Source organism: Barbus barbus, assembly GCF_936440315.1.
Source record: "Barbus barbus genome assembly, chromosome: 3".
Classification (NCBI taxonomy): Eukaryota; Metazoa; Chordata; class Actinopteri; order Cypriniformes; family Cyprinidae; genus Barbus; species Barbus barbus.
Window position 1 is genome coordinate 4506925 of NC_136731.1, and position 20895 is coordinate 4527819.

Genomic DNA, 20895 nt, shown 5'->3' on the forward strand with positions numbered 1-20895 from the left:
CTCTTAATTTTAACTTCTTAGTTTATCGAACTGTTGTATAATATCAATATCACATTTGTAATCATGCTGATTTTGATGAAGTCTCAGTGTGAAGCGTGTTTTGTTAATTCAGTAATTCAGTGTTTGACAGGCCTCTGTTCAGCAGCATCACTCCTGGAGAAGAGACTCAGAAACACTCTCTCGTGTCAAACACTGAGTGGACAGAGATACAAGCAGTCAAACCGCTTCTGTTTGTTATTGCATCAGGTTTAGGGAATATTTCAGGGGTTCAGATATCAACAGATAAAGAGAATATAGTCAGAGCTACAGTATTACACATTATTTCTACTGTTGCCAGGTTAATCATTCTTCTTTAACCCTGTAAAGTCTAAAGAGCCAGAAAAATATATATATTTTATATGAAACATTTTGCTTCTTTTTTTTTTAAATTAAGTTTGCATGTATGCTTTTGTTGCATGTCATATTTGATGCATCAGGCTTTTGAGGCTCATATAGTCTGAATATGGAGGAAAAAAAACAGCTCAAACTGAGCAAAAATATGCTATTTGGTGCAGATGCTGATATTTATATAATGAAATTCTGATTCTTGTAAATCAATGAGATCTTTCTAACAGTAGAGCAGATACTGACATAAAATGATCTAAATATCAGCGGTCGCTCTATATCTCCAGTAATATGTCTTCGTAAGATGAGACTGAAATGATCCAAACATATAATGCAATGCAATCCAATGCTGATTGAGAGATGAAGAAATAAACGCTCCTCAGAAGATCCTAATAATTAATTGCGTAATGAGAAAATATGGGTTAAATGCATCTGTAATCAAGTCTGTTTCTGAAGTGGACAGTCACTGTTGGGAAATGAAATACACTATAAACTGCCAGTGTTTGTGTGAGGTTTGTATGGATATAATAACTCTTAAAAGTCTCTATAATATTTGGCAACCCTTTTGAATCAGTTTGGTGATAAAAGGCTGTGATCTCATATCACACATCTTCAGTCTGAGATCTCTAGATTACATCAGACGAGTCTTTCTGTCAGCCTAAACCTGTTTCTGCTATCTGTATAAAACAATGAATTTGTCTTTTACTAATGGAGTTCAGCGAATTCATGACAATGTTTTACATTAAGCTACCCATAAACGTTACAGTGAAAAGGTTCTTAAAAATCATTTAGTAAAGGAATACAATAAAGTCATTTTTAATTCAGAACTGAGCAAAATATAAATCAGAAAATATAAGCAGGCATAAAATTATTAGTTATAAACAACAAACACCTAGAAAAAACTAATTTATTTAAAGAGAAACATACATCTCTCATTCTGCATGAATACAAATGTTTGGGTCACAAACTTATCCATTACAATTTAATTCAATCTAATTTAACATTTTAATTTGGTCAGTGAACGATCAATGATTGGTTAACGAGTGTTGGGAGTCGGTCAGGAAAATGTTTTTGTGTCCCATCACGCAGTCTCTGTTGATTGTGTGACTGTGACGTCTCTGTAGCGGCTCCTTATTCACCATCAGCTGATCCGGAGGAAACTGCACTGACCGATAAATACTGAGAGTCCTACAATAAAACACACAGACAGTCAGATATGAGTCTGAGACATTACTGCTGTCACATCACATCAGCAGATCCAGCTCAGAAAACACACAGTATATTCATATTACAGCCAGAGATATGAATGAACAACATGATCAACAACTACTATCACTTAGAGACTCTGTAAGAGATTAAACTATTCATAAATCAGTCACATCACAGAATTAAACACATCTTAAAGAGACTAAAGTGGAGCTGAATTATGATCTTATATTCTCCAATCACACACACAGGAGGTCTGTTACTCAATTTAGAAACTTTAAATAAACAAACACTCACAATAGTATAATGTCTCCAGTTTATAATGTGGATCCTTCTTCAGATCAGAGAGTAACTTCCTACTAGAATCTCCTAGTTTATTCCCAAACAGATACAGTTCTCTCAGGTGTGAGGGGTTTGATCTCAGAGCTGAAGCCAGAGCAGCACAACCTTCATCTGTGACGCCACAATCATACAACCTGTAGAGAACAATGACAGAATGTGAATTGTAGTTGAAGTGTGTGTAGTTTGTTATTGACTCTGGTCTCAGAGCAGGAGAGGAGATATAATGACAAGCATTGCCACATACTGCTGCTGATAGAATGAGATTTATGCATGTTGATGCTCAATGCTGCTGTTTGAAACTGTCATGTGCTTCAGGACTGAACAGACACACAGAGCTGAATGTCAGATATTGTTTCATAGTGATATAAGGACGGATCTGTCTGGAGAAACAGTCACTTGCTCCTCTAATAAACACCTACAGGAGGACATCTGCTTCACAGGAGCCACGTGTTCCCCATTACATCTCATTTATTAACTCTTGTGATCAAACACTTGATCATTGTGTCATGTTTGCTCTCATCTGGCAGCTTAAAACTGAATAGAAATGTGTTGAACTCAATAGAGATTGTGAATATGTTGTGTGCTTTGCTTTAAGTGTGAAAAATGTGTTTTTGTGATAACTTTTTAAACTGTTTATGTGACTTTGATTTAAGAATATGGAATACATGGATGGGATTTGTAATGGTCATAATTCTAGAAACTCACTCGTAATGCAAACATATTTAAGTCTGTGAATATATCTAGAACATCTTTTGCAGCTGAATTATCCACTAACTTAGTTTATACTATATATTTGTCACATATTATGAATATACATATATATATATTTTTATAATGAATTAGTCTGTATTTAGTTGATTGTGAAAGATTGATTATCAGTTCCACACAGAGATATAGAAATTATACAATGATTTAAAAGAAAGAAAAACTGCAGTGGTATCAGATCAGGATCTGTATCAGATAATACTGAACCCCAGGTGTCAGAATCAGTTTGGAGGCAGAAAAGACAGATTGGAGCATCACTAGTTCATAGTTCAAGGAATGAAGTTGACAGAAATGCATACAGACAGTTTCTGTTTGTGATAACTTTAAACCGTTCTGTTTTGACCAAGATTGTATTTAGTTTATCTTCAGTTGGATTTGTTGCTTGATGGTATTGAAGGATTATCGGACTTTAATGATGTGCAATTTCCTGATCAATCCTCTACTAACCAAACAAAACAGCCGGACAGAATAGAAATGGATTTTCACGATCTTTTAGATCAGGGATTTCAACGCTACCAGAATAAGACGGACAAGAGGAAGCAGAAGACGGAGCGTCACAAGAATATGGTGGAAGATCAAAAGATCTGTTTCAAACTAAAAGAGATTCTGAAGTTAATGAGAAAGCAAGAGTCGATGAACAAAATAATAATGAAATTAATGAGACAGATGATTAATTTGTATGATTTTTCAGTTGATTTATGTTAACAAATGGTTTAGGAACAATGGAACTCCAAACTTATATCACAGAAGTGTAAATGTCACAATGTTATGTTATGAGTATGTGCTGTATTTAGAGAGCACAGATATTAATTGCTTTGTAGTTATTATTGCTATGTGGTTATTTTGCTTGCTTTGTAAAAGAACGGTTAACGTGGTGAAGACTTCTCGCTTGTTATTTTGTTATTTGCTTATCAGTTATTGTTTTTAAATAAAATGAAACCATTGTATTGGTGATTCGTTAAACTTTTAAATCCAGTCTCTGAGTAATTAATTATTAAATAACCAGTTATCAGAACCTGAATAAATCCTTATTTGGAGCTTCAAGTGGTCTGAACTCGGCTGAACGAGCACGGACACCGGGAGGAGAGATCTGAAACTTCATTTAACATCCACTCAACTGAAAGGAAACTACGGATTGAATTGAAACTATTATGAATTGTTTTGGGAAATATGGATGTGAATAGTAGGTTTAACCCCCCATACCGGTATAAAAATACTACAGTATTCATGTACTTGCTTCTGTATCAAATGCAGATATCATCTACATATAAACTACAGTGAACATCAGAACCAATGACTTTTACTATGCTGTTTATTTAATACTAAAAACCTGAGGCTGAACACTTCATATTTACTTTAAATGTGCTTCATGTGAGGGTCATATATGATCTTACTCTAGTATCTCCAGTTTACAGCGAGGATCCTGTAGTACATCAGAAAGCAGCTTCACTGAATCTCCTAGTTTATTCCCAAACAGATTCAGTTCTCTCAGGTGTGAGGGGTTTGATCTCAGAGCTGAAGCCAGAGCAGCACAACCTTCATCTGTGACGCCACAATCTCTCAACCTGTAGAGAACAATGACACACTCTTCACTCTCAGATCAGATCAGTTTAGCTGTGAATCCATTATTAAAGATAAAGTACAAACTTAAAGCACAAATCAGTGTTTGATGGATCATTGGACTGAGGTCTAAAATGTCACAGAACACAATCATGATCATAAAACATCCAAAGTCTCCTTCAAGAAAGACTTCTTTGCTGCACTATGTCTTTATGCTATATCTGTTTTATTAATGATAATATTCACTATATGTCTCTGTACTAATATGTATGGAGGAATGATTGTGTGTGTGTGTGTGTGTGTGTGTGTGTGTGTTTACAGGTTTCTCATCCATCACTGAAGATAGTAAAATCTGAGATCACCTGCGCTGTGAGATATTATTTGTATATTGCAGTCCATTACCAAATATTATGTAATAACATTCATCCATTTTTCAATCTGCTTTATCCTCTGCAGGTTTGTGGGGGCTGGAGTCTATCTCAGAGTCTCGGGTCACAAACACACACACACACATTCACACCTGCGGTTCATTTATAGTGTTATACCTACCTTTTCCGTTTGTCTGGCTTGTCATCAGGGGCGCCATGCACTTATTATTTTTGAGGGGGCACAGGTGGGTGGGTGGGGGGGATGGGGGTTGACAGCAGTAGGCTTATGTTTTACTTAATTTTTCCTTTTTTAGGCTCTTCGAAATATTCACAGTAATTAAACTGCAAGTAAATGCATTTTTCACATTTATATATCATGCTAGTTAATCTATAACGGGCAAATTAGCCTAATGTTCTATTAGGGTCATTCTATAGAAATGTCCATTTTTCTGTCCCTAGCTTTTACAGAAATATTACACTTGAAAAACACTTTAGGGTTACGATTTAAAATGAAACAATATGTTATTTGAACAATTACACCTTCTTGAGCCATCAATGTGGCAATGTTTGTTTTTTAATTAATTATATAGAATTGCAAGCACCACAAAACTGCTCGTCCCCACAGCCATGTACAGAGAAAAAGTGCTTTATTTTGAGGTCAAAAACAGGTTTCTCTACCATTTAAAATACAATAATGTATTCATAACTATCAAATATATGATGTAAATGACATAAAAAACTAAATGATGAATAAATATTATAAAATAATGAAAGTAGTGGTCCACTGGAGTTGTGTCACTGGTGTTACCGTTTAACAAAAATAGTTTATTTTGAAATAAAAATCACACTGATGACATCACTTGACTTCCTTCGTCCTATTTCCTGAAGACCTATGAAGAAAGGCCCATGATAAACCCACTGTCTCTTTTCAGTTATCAGAAATGTTCTTATTTATCTCTTGATTTCATATAAAGCTTTCGGTTGAACTTTGCTTTTAGTTGAAAGTTGCTTTATTGCTAGGGAATTGTAAACACTAGAATACAAACGGATTAAACTACTTAATTTAGTGAGTTTACAATGATTGACAACATGTGGTTTGATATCTTGAGAAAGCCATTTTGTAAAATGCATTTTTCATGAAAATTGTGTTACTGTCACTGGTGTCAGCTTCCTTATGGGTAAATAAATGCACAAAAGATTAACAAAACCTGTCATTTGTATATTCATGAAGTCAAAAGATAATCTAATAATGTGGTCTAAGTTTAAATGTTTGAAAAATACATATATTTTAAGACATCTTGCCGTACCAAAAGTGGACATTTCTGTAGAATGAATAACTTCTCATAAAATCTGACTTTTTACTTAAGTACCACATTAAATATTTTATGACTGACTTTGTATTTAACATGAATTTAATAAATGTTGTAAGTTACTAATTATATCACGTTCATTGTACAGAACACAGCAAAGGAAACTTACATTATCAAAGAACATTATCATTTCATTATCAAGACTTCAGTCTCAGAAACTCCCATTATAATCACTGAAGCTGTTTGCACTGTCAAATGGATCTCTTACTTACATCGTACGCACTTCTGCACTTTGTTGTTTCTGATAAGAGAATTCACTCAGCGAGCGAGCCCTGAACGAAACACCGCGTGTCAGCGATGACTCATCTGAACGCCTCTGATTGGTCACTGCATTCATAAGCTCAACAGAATCGTGTGTGATTGGTTATAAAGCAGCGCTGTAAAAACACATCTGTCTCTGGCTGGCTGGTGATTTGACGCACTGAACGATCTAATCACGCCAGTGTGACTGTATCAAATATAAAAATATGATTCGCCTATTTTTTTGTCATTCAAAATCCACTTTACTCAAAAATCTGACGGGGCACGTGCCCCCTTAATTTGAATGGGCATGACGCCTCTGCTTGTCATTGTGTTTTCTGACTTGGTTTGGGTTTAGATTCGGCATTGTGTTTAATTTTTGGATTTGTAATTGTGTTTTCAAAATTGTAATTTATTCTGCACTTCACATACAGTATACTTTACAGTGTGTCATATATGATCTTACCTCAGTGTCTCCAGTTTACAGTGAGGATCCTGTAGTACATCAGAAAGCAGCTTCACTGAATCTCCTAGTTTATTCTCAGACAGATCCAGATCTCTCAGGTGTGAGGGGTTTGATCTCAGAGCTGAAGCCAGAGCAGCACAACCTTCATCTGTGACGCCACACTTACTCAACCTGTAGAGAACAATGACACACTCTTCAGTCTCTCAGATCAGATCAGTTTAGTTGTGAATCCATTATTAAAGATAAAGCACAAACTTAAAGCACAAATCAGTGTTTGATGGATCATTGGACTGAGGTCTAAAATGTCACAGAACACAATCATGATGATAAAACATCCAAAGTCTCCTTCAAGAAAGACTTCTTTGCTGCACTATGTTTTTATGCTAAATCTGTTTTATTAATGATAATATTCACTATATGTCTCTGTACTAATATGTATGGAGGAATGATTGTGTGTGTGTGTGTGTGTGTGTGTGTGTGTTTACAGGTTTCTCAACCGTAGTTTCTGCAGTCTGTAACTTGTTTTTGGTTAAAAATGATCCGAAATCAATATTTGAGAAAGTACATAACCAGCCAGTGTTCAAAACTATCTCCTTATTTTAGCCTGATTCACAACGGTTAGCTTATAATAATGTTTTATAATTTGAGAGATACGGGTAGGTTTCTGTGGGAAATTCGAGCACGGCACTGCGTCATTACGTCACGTCTGTAAACATGAAGCAGTTTTCCCGGCTAGTAGGCTTAGTATCGCATGTGAGGATCCTGCAGAATAGTGATGGGGAGTCCAGTTCTTTCGGACAGTTTGTTTCAATGAACCGGTTCAAAAAACCAGCTCATCGGTTCTTTTACGCCCTAACGTAGTGACATCTTTCGCGATGACGTAATGACATAATCTATCGTCCCGGGATGAAAATACACATTCAAATATATAAAGTCAGTAATTATAACTTCAGTCAGTTAAAACATCATAATCATGATCTTTAAAGTTTATGTAATAACATATTCACGGCATATGATTATATTTATAATAATCATAAATGAATGCAGCCTTATTGGGACTCTACTTGTGGCTCTCACTAAAGTCCACTCCTACACCTGCTCCTAACACTAACCATGTTTAACCTGTGAAGCTCCATGAAGAGAGCCACGGTTTGAGAAATAGCTGCACATGACTGATCTCCAGCCGGCCTGATCAATCAGAAGAACTATTAAATAACCATTAGGTGCTTTATTCCCACCATTACATACCTGTCAGACACTTTATTTACATATTTTGAATGTTTAATTTTTGTTTAAAATAAACATCTCTGAGCTTGTACTCGGGTTGGAGTCAAAAGCTTCGTTCACTGTCTTTACTCTCCACTTACAGTATGAGACTGCTTTCTTTCTCATTTTGTCTGATGGTCTTTATGCACTACGTGTAAACAAGTAATAATTTAAAAGCGTGTTACTATTGCAAAAAAAAAAGGTTCAAATTAACACACATGTACAAGAAACAAAGTTGGTCACACAATTTTTTTTAACTCTCTGTACATCTTGATTGACAGATGTCTCATCCAATCAGTGATAAGTATTCAATTTGCAAACAATACCTACATTTTCCGTTTTGTCTGGTTTGTCATTGTGTTTTCTGACTTGCTTTGTGTTTAGATTTGCTATTGTGTTAAAAATTGGTTGTTTTGTTTTTGGATTTTTAATTTTGTTTTCAAAATTGTAATTTATTCTGCACTTCACATACAGTATACTTTACAGTGTGTCATATATGATCTTACCACAGTTTCTCCAGTTTACAGTGAGGATCCTGTAGTACATCAGAAAGCAGCTTCACTGAATCTCCTAGTTTATTCTCAGACAGATCCAGTTCTCTCAGGTGTGAGGGGTTTGATCTCAGAGCTGAAGCCAGAGCAGTACAACCTTCATCTGTGACGCCACAATCTCTCAACCTGTAGAGAACAATGACACACTCTTCAGTCTCAGATCAGATCAAAAATATTAAGCAGCACAACAGTTTCAACACTGATAATAAATCAGAATATTAGAATGATTTCTGAAGGATCATGTGACACTGAAGACTAGAGTAATGATGCTGAAAGTTCAGCTTTGCTTTACAGGAATATTAAACACTATATTTTAAAATATATTAAAATAGAAAACCAATATTAGAAATTGCAATAGCCTAAGAGTTTACAATATTACTGTTTTTTTCTTCTGTATTTTGATCCCTTGATGATCATAAGTGACTCCATTAAAAACAAGGTCAATTATTTATTAGGTTTATAATATAGAGCTAATATAATATAATGTAATATAATATATTATCAACACAAGCATTAAACTGATAGAAGAGAATAGAAAACAAACTGAAGCATTTAAACTCAGATCTGTAAGTTAAATATAATAGAAAAACATGAATTCTTCTATAGCTATCTAAACATGGCTATGAAGTACAGTTTGCACAATACACCTGTGTGTGACTGGAAATGTCTCAAGAGTTTTGTTCCCGTTCTGTGCCCATCCTCCGCTATTTCCAGCACTTAATCAAGCCACTCTTCTTTAATACATGAGGAGCTTTTATTTCACATGTCACTGCGTTTGCTCTCGTGTTGAGCTAACTCATTTCATCCGCAACCATTGAAGTATTGGGTTTGATGCACATCATTCTCTTTCTAAGAAACCTGTAAACCACATTCACCGGTTCTAACTCTGTAGCAGCAGCTCTATAGCGCTTTACCTGAGCATTGCAATTCTTTCGTTTTTACCACAATACAATCAAATGGCTTTCTCAACTCATTTTTGTGTGTACGCGGCACATTATTTCTCTGCGGCCGCGCTCAGCTTAGAGGAAACATTGGTCTGTATTTAGTTGATTGTGAAAGAGTGATTATCAGTTCCACACAGAGATATAAAAATTATACATTGATTAAAAAAAAAAAAAAAAAAACTGCACTGGTATGGGATCGGGATCTGTATCGGTCAATACTGAACCCCAGGTGTCAGAATCAGTATTGGAGGAAAAAAAAGAGCGATTGGAGCGTCGCTAGTTCATAGTGCAAGGAATGAAGTTGACAGAAATGCATACTAGGGATGGGCATTTTTGGCAATTTCTTATTTTGATCATCGATAGGTTTCAAAAACGATTAATGGAGTACTCGGATGCGGGGCATGGCCGTAATGGAGATAATAAAAATATCTGAAGTCTTTGAAAACATGAACACATGATTATAACACTGTTAGATGTTAGATTATGATTATGATGCAGCAATGTTATTAAAAAAGAAGCATCTAAAAACAAATAGCTGCCTGAGTGAAGCTGACTTTATGCCATTAAACTGAAACTCGTTCTATGACACTTCCTATGATATTAATCAGATAACCTAGATACATAACATAAACGTAACATTACAACTTGTATCTGCACAAAAGGATGCATATGCTTGAACTTTAAGGTATGCGCTATAGTGTGAGAGAGAGAGAGAGAGAGAGCTTTCAACAGCGCGCTGAAACACGGGCAAGGACAGGATTTACTATAGATTTCACATTTTATATAAAGTTCTCATTATAATGCTTATGTCATTAATGTTTTTGGCAGATTTGTGCAATATTTTCATCTACATTATCAAGTGATTCTTAAAATAGCCTGCGTGTTTTTGAAGCCATTACGAAAACTATTTTAATTGAAGTATGCCTACTGTTGAGCAAATATGATGAAAATAATCACTGCTTCATTATTATAGGATCAGTATGGGCTCAGGGTGCCGCCCAAAGTGATGCTATAACCAATCAGAAATATTATTTTTTTCCTCCACGATCATCGTTTTCATGATCGATCATCGCTGTCACGGCCGAGTACTCGATCGCTGTTGCACATCCCTAATGCATACAGACAGTTTCTGTTTGTGAGAACTTGAAACCGTTCTGTTTTGACCAAGATTGTATTTTGTTTATCTTCAGCTGGATTTTTCACTTGATGGTATTCATGTACTTGCTTCTGTATCAAATGCAGATATCATCTACATATAAACTACAGTGAACATCAGAACCAATTACTTTTACTATGCTGTTTATTTAATACTAAAAACCTGAGGCTGAACACTTCATATTTACTTTAAATGTGCTTCATGTGAGGGTCATATATGATCTTACTCTAGTATCTCCAGTTTACAGTGAGGATCCTGTAGTACATCAGAAAGCAGCTTCACTGAATCTCCTAGTTTATTCCACGACAGATCCAGTTCTCTCAGGTGTGAGGGGTTTGATCTCAGAGCTGAAGCCAGAGCAGTACAACCTTCATCTGTGACGCCACAATCTCTCAACCTGTAGAGAACAATGACACACTCTTCACTCTCAGATCAGATCAGTTTAGCTGTGAATCCATTATTAAAGATAAAGCACAAACTTAGAGCACTAATCAGTGTTTGATGGATCATTGGACTGAGGTCTAAAATGTCACAGAACACAAAACATGATGATAAAACATCCAAAGTCTCCTTCAAGAAAGACTTCTTTGCTGCACTATGTCTTTATGCTAAATCTGTTTTATTAATGATAATATTCACTATATGTCTCTGTACTAATATGTATGGAGGAATGATTGTGTGTGTGTGTGTGTGTGTGTGTGTGTGTGTGTGTGTGTTTACAGGTTTCTCATCCATCACTGAAGATAGTAAAATCTGAGATCACCTGCGCTGTGAGATATTATTTGTATATTGCAGTCCATTACCAAATATTATGTAATAACATTCATCCATTTTTCAATCTTCTTTATCCTCTGCAGGTTTGTGGGGGCTGGAGTCTATCTCAGAGTCTCGGGTCACAAACACACACAAACATTCACACCTGCGGTTAATTTATAGTGTTATTACCCAAGGTTATTATAGTTTAGAATTTTTTTATTTGTTTTATTTTAATATCGTTTTCAAATTTGCTATAAAATTCAGTTTAGTTTTTATTAGTTTCATCATATTTTTGTTAGTTTTAGTTTAGTTTTTATTTTGTGAACAGATTTTTATTTAGTTTTTATATAGTTTAGTTTCAGTTTTAGTTTCAGTTTCAAGTTGTGCTTAATGTCATATCTAATGGCGTGTTGAAATATTTAATATGAAAATAAATGTAGCCTAATTTGGTTATATTAGATGTCTTTTTTCTTATTTAATCATAATCATGATATTGTGTCGTGTCTTGCGCACACTTTTCCGTGAACAGCCGCGCATAGATCATAACTGGTCTAATGAAATTCAATAATAACAGCAATCATATTTAATTTATTTTATTTCAGTTTACCAGATTGTTTTTTCAATCGTTTTGGTCTTAGTTTTAGTTTTCGTTTACGAACATAACTTTGGTTATACCTACCTTTTCCATTTTGTCATTGTGTTTTCTGAGTTGTTTTGGGTTTAGATTTGGCAATGACTTTAATTCATTTTTTTTTTTTTCATTTTTGGATTTGTAATTTTGTGTTCAAAATTGTAATTTTATTCTGCACTTCACATACAGTATAGTTTACAGTGTGTCATATATGATCTTACTTCAGTTTCTCCAGTTTACAGTGAGGATCCTGTAGTACATCAGAAAGCAGCTTCACTGAATCTCCTAGTTTATTCCACGACAGATCCAGTTCTGTCAGGTGTGAGGGGTTTGATCTCAGAGCTGAAGCCAGAGCAGCACAACCTTCATCTGTGACGCCACAATCCCACAACCTGTAGAGAACAATGACACACTCTTCACTCTCAGATCAGATCAGTTTAGCTGTGAATCCATTATTAAAGATAAAGCACAAACATAAAGCTGCAGTCCGTAACTTGTTTTGGTTAAAAATGATCTGAAATTAAAATTAGAGAAAGTAGATAACCAGCCAGTGTTCAAAACGATCTCCTTATTTTAGCCTGATTCACAACGGTTAGCTTATAATAATGTTTTATAATTTGAGTGGTACGGGTAGTTTGGTTCAGACGTGTGTCAGTCAGGGAGGAAATCACTGTTCACTGAATCACGCATGAGCAGTAACATCAGCTCAATGGTTCTCAAATCAGACGTGTCTGAAAGAAACGGGTTCAGTGTACTGTTTCAGTAAATTAATCTTGACTCGAGAACGAGAACCGCTCTAGCAGTGGCGTGTTCGTTCGTTACCGGCTCGCTGCACACATGCTGCTCTGCTCGTGTTCATCAGTTCTCTCTTCACAGCAGTTCACTCAGTCTACTGTTTCAGTAAATTAATAACTCCGGGATATTGGTTTATTTCGAGACAGAGGGAGTGTCAGGCACATTAAAAAAGTGAATAAATGAAGTAATTTGTGGATTAGTGCTTACTGGAGACACGAACCGTTTCAAACGATTCGGTCCGATTTGGTGAACTGGTTCACTAAGAAGATCCGGTTAAATCGAACGATTCATTCACTGTCTTTACTCTCCACTTACAGTATGAGACTGGTTTCTTTTCTCATTTTGTCTGATGGTCTATATGCACTACGTGTAAACAAGTAATCAATTTAAAAGGTTTTTACTATTGCAAATAAAAGGGTTAAAATGAACACAGAAGTCCACACATGTACAAGAAACAAAGTTTCAAAAATTTTTTTTGATCATCTGTCTTGATTGACAGATGTCTCATCCAATCAGTGATAAGTATTCAATTTGCAAACAATACCTACCTTTTCCATTTTGTCTGGCTTGTCATTGTGTTTTCTGACTTGCTTTGTGTTTAGATTTGCTATTGTGTTCAAAATTTGTTGTTTTGTTTTTGGATTTTTAATTTTGTTTTCAAAATTGTAATTTATTCTGCACTTCACATACAGTATAGTTTACAGTGTGTCATATGATCTTACCTCAGTGTCTCCAGTTTACAGTGAGGATCCTGTAGTACATCAGAAAGCAGCTTCACTGAATCTCCTAGTTTATTCTTCGACAGATCCAGTTCTCTCAGGTGTGAGGGGTTTGATCTCAGAGCTGAAGACAGAGCAGCACAACCTTCATCTGTGACGCCACACTTACTCAACCTGTAGAGAACAATGACAGAATGTGAATTGTAGTTGAAGTGTGTGTAGTTTGTTATTGACTCTGGTCTCAGAGCAGGAGAGGAGATATAATGACAAGCATTGCCACATACTGCTGCTGATAGAATGAGATTTATGCATGTTGATGCTCAATGCTGCTGTTTGAAACTGTCATGTGCTTCAGGACTGAACAGACACACAGAGCTGAATGTGAGATATTGTTTCATAGTGATATAAGGACGGATCTGTCTGGAGAAACAGTCACTTGCTCCTCTAAGAAACACCTACAGGAGGACATCTGCTTCACAGGAGCCACGTGTTCCCAATTACATCTCATTTATTAACTCTTGTGATCAAACACTTGATCATTGTGTCATGTTTGCTCTCATCTGGCAGCTTAAAACTGAATAGAAATGTGTTGAACTCAATAGAGATTCTCAAGGTTTTAATGTACGTCATGAAAATCATGTGAAACATGATCAAACAGCTATCAAAAAAACAATCAAACAACTTGCTGCAATGAACAACAACTTGCAATTCCAATTAAATTAATTAATATTATGAGAAAAGAAAAACTGCACATGCATTGTCAAATTATCCAAGTTTGATGGGTAAATTTAAACGAATGTTAAGACTGGATTTAATCAACATTTATCTATGAATAGAATAAAATTGTAATTATATGTAATTGTATCGTAATGGAATAAAAAGTAACTTAATATAATTCAACTTCTAACTGGTTTAACGTTTAAAAATCCTCCACATGCTGGACTGTGAACTGGCAGATAGTTCATGTGTTCATAAGTTTGAGTCTAGCTCGTCGTTCCAGATGCCCTTCTGTAAAATGTCAAAACTAACAAAATATAAAAATAACAAACAATTATAATAATTAACTACCTTCTATGTTTCAATTGTTGTGTTCAAAAGTGTTCAAGTATGCTGCTGTTTTGCTCCATTAGCTGATTCATCAGATTTTAGGAGTTTTGAGCTGCTTCTCCACTTGTTTGGTCTTTTATGCCAGATGAGAAATATTTAAATTCCTTCTTTATTTTAATTTTAACATTTTTTACTGGAAAACCTGAATTATTTATATGCAACTTCTCTGACTTTGTTTTCCTGAAGAAATCTTTTACAGTGTCTCTGTATTGAAAACACATCAAAATGCAGACCACTAAAATAACAGCCACATCACTGAAGATTTATGAGCTTTTGACTCTGATTTTCTTAATGTTTTAACAGTGAAGTGATTGTTCTCATTGATACTTACTGAACTGATCTGGATTCTTTAATCACAGGCAGCAGCTTCTGAAGAACTCTCATATTTTCAGGATTATTCTTTCCTTTAACAAATTTATCAAGACGAAACTCATTCAGTTCCTCTTCTGATGTCAACAACACAAAAACTACAGCTGACCACTGAGATGAAGAGAGTCCGGCTTCACTTAAATTTCCAGATTTCAGATACTGTTGTATTTGCTCCACTAGTGAACGATCACCCAGTTCATTCAGACAGTGGAACAGATTGATGGATTTCTCTGGAGAGTCAATGGTCCTGATCTTCTTCTTGATGTACTCAACTGTTTTCTCATTGCTGCCAGAGCTGCTTTTTTTCAGCTTCATTATTTGTTGTAGGAGAATCTGATGAGACTCCACTGACAAACCCAGAAGGAACCGCAGGAAAAGATCCAGATGTCCATTTTTACTCCGTAGAGCCTCTTTCACAGCTCTCTGATGCAGCTCAGATAATGAAACACGTTGAAAGAAGACCTTCAGTTTAGACCGCATCACATCTCTGTTGTGGTTTGTCCAGGAGAGGTGCGCATATAGAGCTGCTAGATGTTCCTGAATGCTCAGATGAACAAAGCAGAAGACTTTCCCCTGATACAAGCCCAACTCCTCTCTGAAGATCTGAGTGCACAATCCTGAGTACACTGATGCTTCTGTCACATCAATGCCACACTCTCTCAGGTCTTCCTCATAGAAGATCAGGTTTCCTTTCACAAGCTGCTCAAAAGCCACTTTCCCCAGTTTGAGGATCATGTCTTCATCTGTCACCTTCTTCTCATAGTCCTTCTCATGTTTGATGTTGGTCTGAAGGATCAGGAAGTGTGTGTACATTTGAGTGAGAGTCTTGGGAATCTCTCCTCTCTCTGCTTGAGTCAACATCTTCTCCAGAACAGCGGCTGAGATCCAGCAGAACACTGGGATGTGGCACATGATGTAGAGGCTCCTTGATGACTTCAGGTGTGAGATGATCCTGTCGGCCAGACTCTGATCACTGATCCTCTTCCTGAAGTATTCCTGCTTCTGTGGCTCATTGAAGCCTCGTACCTCTGTCACTCGATGGACACACTCAGAGGGGACGAGATCAGCTGCTGCTGGTCTGGAGGTGATCCAGATGAGAGCAGAGGGAAGCAGATTCCCCAAAATCAGGTTCATCAGCAGCACATCCACTGAGGCTGATTCAGATATATTACACAGTTTCACTTCACTCTTAAAGTCCAGAGACAGTCGACACTCATCCAGACCATCAAAGATGAACAGCACTTTATATTCATCACTGGATATTTCCATTTCTTTAGTTTCAGGGAAAAACACATGAAGAAGATCTGAAAGACTGAGTGTTTTGTCCTTCATCAGATTGATTTCTCTGAAAGGAAGTGGAAATATGAGCTGGACGTCCTGATTCTCTTTCCCTTCAGCCCAGTCCAGGATGAACTTCTGCACAGAGACTGTTTTTCCAATGCCAGCGACTCCCTTTGTCAGCACAGTTCTGATGGCTTTGTCTTGTCCAGGTAAAGGTGTAAAGATGTGATTGCATTTGATGGCTGTGTCCTCTGTTGCTGCTCTCCTGGATTGTGTCTCAATCTGTCTCACCTCATGCTCATTACTGATCTCTCCACTCTCACTCTCTGTGATGTAGAGCTCTGTGTAGATCTCATTCAGGAGTGTTGGGTTTCCCTGCGTCGCTGTTCCCTCATACAGACGACCAAACTTCTTCAGCAGATTCGATCTGAACGTGTTGAGGACTTCATGGCTGGAAAATTAAAATACCACATTATTACATGAGCTACAGTGGTAAATGTACAGAGCAAAACGTTATGAGACACTGAACATATCATAGGGTTTCTGAAATGTGTCAGTTATTAATGATGTATTTGAGTAATGTGTGATGATGCACTGCATTAATAAATCCCACAGTTTACCTCACACCAGGATACATGTCTTGTTGTTGATTCATAGGCTGGTCATATTTCTTACAGACGGGTTTTGTTTCTGATCTGTGTTGCAGGATTGACCTTGAATCAAGAATCAAACACTCTGACATTTTTCTCACCTTAATAACAGTGACTTTATTAAAAATGCACCTGCCATTTAAATAAATGTAAATAAATAATTATATGCTGTGCTCTATATCTGTTCGTTGTCAATACATTTACTGCATTTTCTAGCCAGACTTCTGCTCATATTTATTTATTACAGTGCTGTATAATTAGGACAGTTTAATTAATCATATATTTTACAAAACAATTTAATACTTGAGGTTAAACCTTGTGTCATCGCTCTTAAAATGAAGTGGATGATGCATAGAAGCATGACTCCTCATAGACACACAGCTGGGCTCTGCTTCTGATCTCTTCTGATGAACTGAACTATAACAGAGAGTGTGTGAGCAAATGATAAAACATCAGATCAAATAATCACATGATCAAACACCATAACAAATATTTAAACTCTGTCTGTTAATAAAATATTGTACCTGAAATGTTGTGGATGATCTATAGACTCGTCACTCTTCATAAACACACAGCTGGGCTCTGCTTCTGATCTCTTCTGATCAACTGAACTATAACAAAGAACCCTTTCAATTAATTATTAATATTAACCTTTGATTAAAAAAATATGTTTTCATTTTTACTATGTTGATACAGAAACCATCATTTGTTTTCATAGACTCTCTGGTATAATAAGTAATATGAATACCATATTAACATGAATATAAAACAAAACACAATATAAATATGACACACAGCTCTGATCTCTTCTGCTGAACAGATTTAATGATGACATTCATTTTAATAAAGGACCTTTAGAAATAAAACATTAAAATCACTTCATAAGGAGGCTCTATGGTCTTATTGTTTTAAATAAAATTAAAGTTTTTAACTTAAAAAATAAAACTGAAAGTGTGTTTGTTGTGAATATTTAGATCTGGTGACTGAGTTCATTCATTCTTTGTTTCGTTCACAGGCAGCATTTAAAACATCACGGCCAGCTGTTGTATATAAAAGTTGATGTATTTCACATATTTACAATATTTGCAGGGAACTTCCATGTTTAAAAAGTTGTTGTTAAGTGTTATCTTATGTTTATGCTGAAATTTTATGAATTTAATTTGTACATTTTTCATAATCTGCCGGTAAATTTTTGTATCTCAGGGGATTCGTCACCCGTTTAGGGCTATAAATCAAGATATTTTAGACTCTGTTGCCTATTTCAGAAAATCAGTTTAATACTTCAAACTCTTAAATGATAATTTATTGTCAATAATTAAATCATTATTCATTATTGAGAGATAAACAAATAAACCTTCCTCAAAAGCCTGTTGTGTCATATTCAACATCTACTTTTTAACAAATTAAACAAACAAATGACTAATATAAATGTTATTCTTACATTTACATTACAATAAAGATTTCACAGCAAAAATACTTTACTTGATAAAAGCATGAAATCTCAATCAGAGAGCATGAAGTAAATACAACAGGTTTATCAGAAAAGCTCTGATCATGTTCATAATTTATAGGCCCTAGAAATTTGTGTATTAAATATGAATATATTCTGTATCATAAATAGACATTATTGTTTGACACAATTACAACAAAAGTTTTGAAAAATGTAGCTAAAATGTTGTATCACAGATAAAAAAAATAAGCAATTTTCAACCGATTTATTGGGATACAAACAAAATAAAAAATGAAACTTATGTTTGTTTGTTTTTAAATCACAAATGTGTATTATTTGTGTTCTAATAAGATCCAAAGACATCAATAAATGAATTTTCTGATGTCTGTTTATTAGTGTTAATATAGTAAGTCTGTAAAGTACCTGGATCCTGGAGGAAGCTCTTGATCTCGGGGTGTTTGTGTGAGATTCATGATGAAGCTGAACACAGACACAACTCCATTAGTGAAAGAACAGACACTGCTGCTCAAATATTACTCCATTACAAGCCAAAGATGGAAACACAGATGTTTACTTACGTACTTAAGCTGTTTTGTTCAGATAAACACCGGAAGCCAGACACAAATGGACGCGTGCGCGATCTTAAGAGGAAAAATAATACTCAAGTAAAGTAGAGATACTCTAAAAGTGTAGTGCTGAACACATCCTGAGAGTTCACTCAAATACACAATCTTAGTCTCATGTGAACACAAATGATGAAATCAACCACAGACAACACCAAACAACAACATCTGATCAAAAACAAGCATATCAAAGAACACACGTCCTTCAGGAGAAAATGAAAGAGGAAGTCACCTGCAGAGACTCACCTGAAGGGTTGCCAGATTGGACGATTTCCAGCCCAAAACATTAACTGTCAAAATAATATGATAGAATGTGTCAATCAAGGTTGATAAGAGGCTTTTTTATTCCTTAAAACTAAATAATGACAACGAAATAATCTAAATATAACGTTAGGTAAATTTCCCATGGATCAAATCAGGGCAAATACATTCAAGATAATTACCAAATATGATTAAAATATGCAAGCAGACACTGTCAAAACAGCAATCAAGAAATTAACCGATACCCTCAAAAAACACCGGGGTAAAGCCAGCCATAATACGCGTGTATTACTATGATTACGGTAACCAGGACCAACACGGAGGGAACGCGCATTCAAAGCTTTTCATTCTAGACGCCCAGAGTTGAGATTTAATGACATTTTTTGTTATTTTTATGTACATCTTCTTAATATCCGTGTTATTTATTGCTGTCTTTGTATCTGTATTAGGCCTACTATATTCTTCTATCTGCATTTCATTGCAAGATTCGTAGAAAAGGAGATATGGGACATTAATCGATTTAGAGGGGTACAAAGAACCCGTTTCTAATAAGTAGATGAAATTACTGCACCAGACAGCCAGTTCCTTAACCTCCTGTCTGTAAGCAGACTCGTCACCGTCCTGGATGAAGCCAATCAGTGTGGTGTCGTCTGCAAACTTCAGGAGCTTGACAGAGGGGTCTTTAGAGGTGCAGTCGTTCGTGTAGAGGAAGAAGAGCAGTGGGGAGAGTACGCAGCCCTAAGGAGCTCCAGTGCTGATGGTTTGGGTGTAGGATGTGAATTTACCAAGCTTTACTAGCTGCTGTCTGTCTGTCAGGAAGCTGTTGATCCACTGACAGACGGAGAGCTGGATTATTTTATTCTGAAGGGTTTCCGTGATGATGGTGTTAAAAGCGGAGCTGAAGTCCACAAACAGGATCCTCACATAAGTCCCTGGTCTGTCCAGATGCTGCAGGATGAAGTGCAGTCCCATATTGACTGGATCGTCCACAGACCTGTTTGCTCTGTAGGCAAAATGCAGGGTTTACAGTAAGGGACCAGTGATGTCCTTCAGATAAGCCAAAACCAGTCTTTCAAATGATTTCATGGCTACAGACGTTAGGGCCACAGATCTGTAGTCATTAAGTCCAGTAATTTTGGATTTCTTTGGAACGGGGATGATGGTGGAGCGTTTGAAGCATGAGGGGACTTCAAACAGCTCCAGTGAGCTGTTGAAGATTTGTGTGAAGATGGGGGCCAGCTCATCAGCACAGGTTTTTAGGCAGGCTGGTGACACACCGTCTGGGCCTGGTGCTTTCCTTCTTTTTTTCTTCCTGAAGACCTGGCACACATCTTCTTCGCTGATTTGAATTGTAGGTGTGGGGGAGAGAGGGGTTGCTGGAGGTGTTAATGGTTGTGTGGAGAGGTGTTCAGGGCGGGTGTGGGGTGATTTTTCAAAACAACAATAAAACTCGTTCAGGTCGTCTGCCAGGTGTTGATTCTCCACAGTGCTGGGGGATGGTGACTTGTAACTGGTGATATCCTTCATTCCTATCCACACTGAAGCAGGATCATTGGAAGATCATTTTTTCCTGAGCTTGTCAGAATAATTCCTCTTTGCCACTCTAATCTTCTTTTCCAGTGTGTATTTGGCCTA

General features: G+C 36.2%; 1 protein-coding gene across 9 annotated transcripts; it reads right to left on the reverse strand.

Annotated features, from left to right (window-relative positions):
* LOC306854291 (NACHT, LRR and PYD domains-containing protein 3-like) lies at nucleotides 1-19255 on the reverse strand. Of its 9 annotated transcripts, XR_013782813.1 has the most exons (15): nucleotides 19057-19255; nucleotides 18800-18856; nucleotides 17451-17537; nucleotides 17242-17343; nucleotides 16897-16989; nucleotides 14958-16727; nucleotides 13523-13693; nucleotides 12227-12397; nucleotides 10845-11015; nucleotides 8474-8644; nucleotides 6702-6872; nucleotides 4092-4262; nucleotides 1888-2066; nucleotides 1334-1572; nucleotides 1-625 (listed from the first exon to the last, which is right to left on the reverse strand). XR_013782813.1 is itself a non-coding variant. In XM_079392177.1 (14 exons), coding segments are annotated over exons 2-14 (3309 nt in total). In that variant the 5' UTR covers nucleotides 18850-18856; nucleotides 19057-19255; the 3' UTR covers nucleotides 1176-1570. The 9 variants fall into 9 exon arrangements, 8 of the variants coding, with proteins under 8 accessions (XP_079248303.1, XP_079248304.1, XP_079248302.1 ...); XM_079392177.1 differs by lacking the exon at nucleotides 1-625 and having other exon boundaries at nucleotides 1176-1572; XM_079392178.1 differs by lacking the exon at nucleotides 1-625 and having other exon boundaries at nucleotides 1176-1572; nucleotides 19232-19241.
* Nucleotides 19256-20895: the final 1640 nt, after the last annotated feature.

Excerpts from the sequence above, each read along its gene's own strand:
- LOC306854291 (XM_079392177.1), bottom strand. The coding sequence starts at position 18,849 with ATGAATCTCACACAAACACCCCGAGATCAAGAGCTTCCTCCAGGATCC. Across the intron at positions 16,990-17,241 it reads TTTAAGAGCGATGACACAAG|GTCAATCCTGCAACACAGAT; the intron begins GTTTAACCTCAA and ends TCTTGATTCAAG. Across the intron at positions 13,694-14,957 it reads AAAGAATCCAGATCAGTTCA|GTTGAGTAAGTGTGGCGTCA; the intron begins GTAAGTATCAAT and ends TGTTCTCTACAG.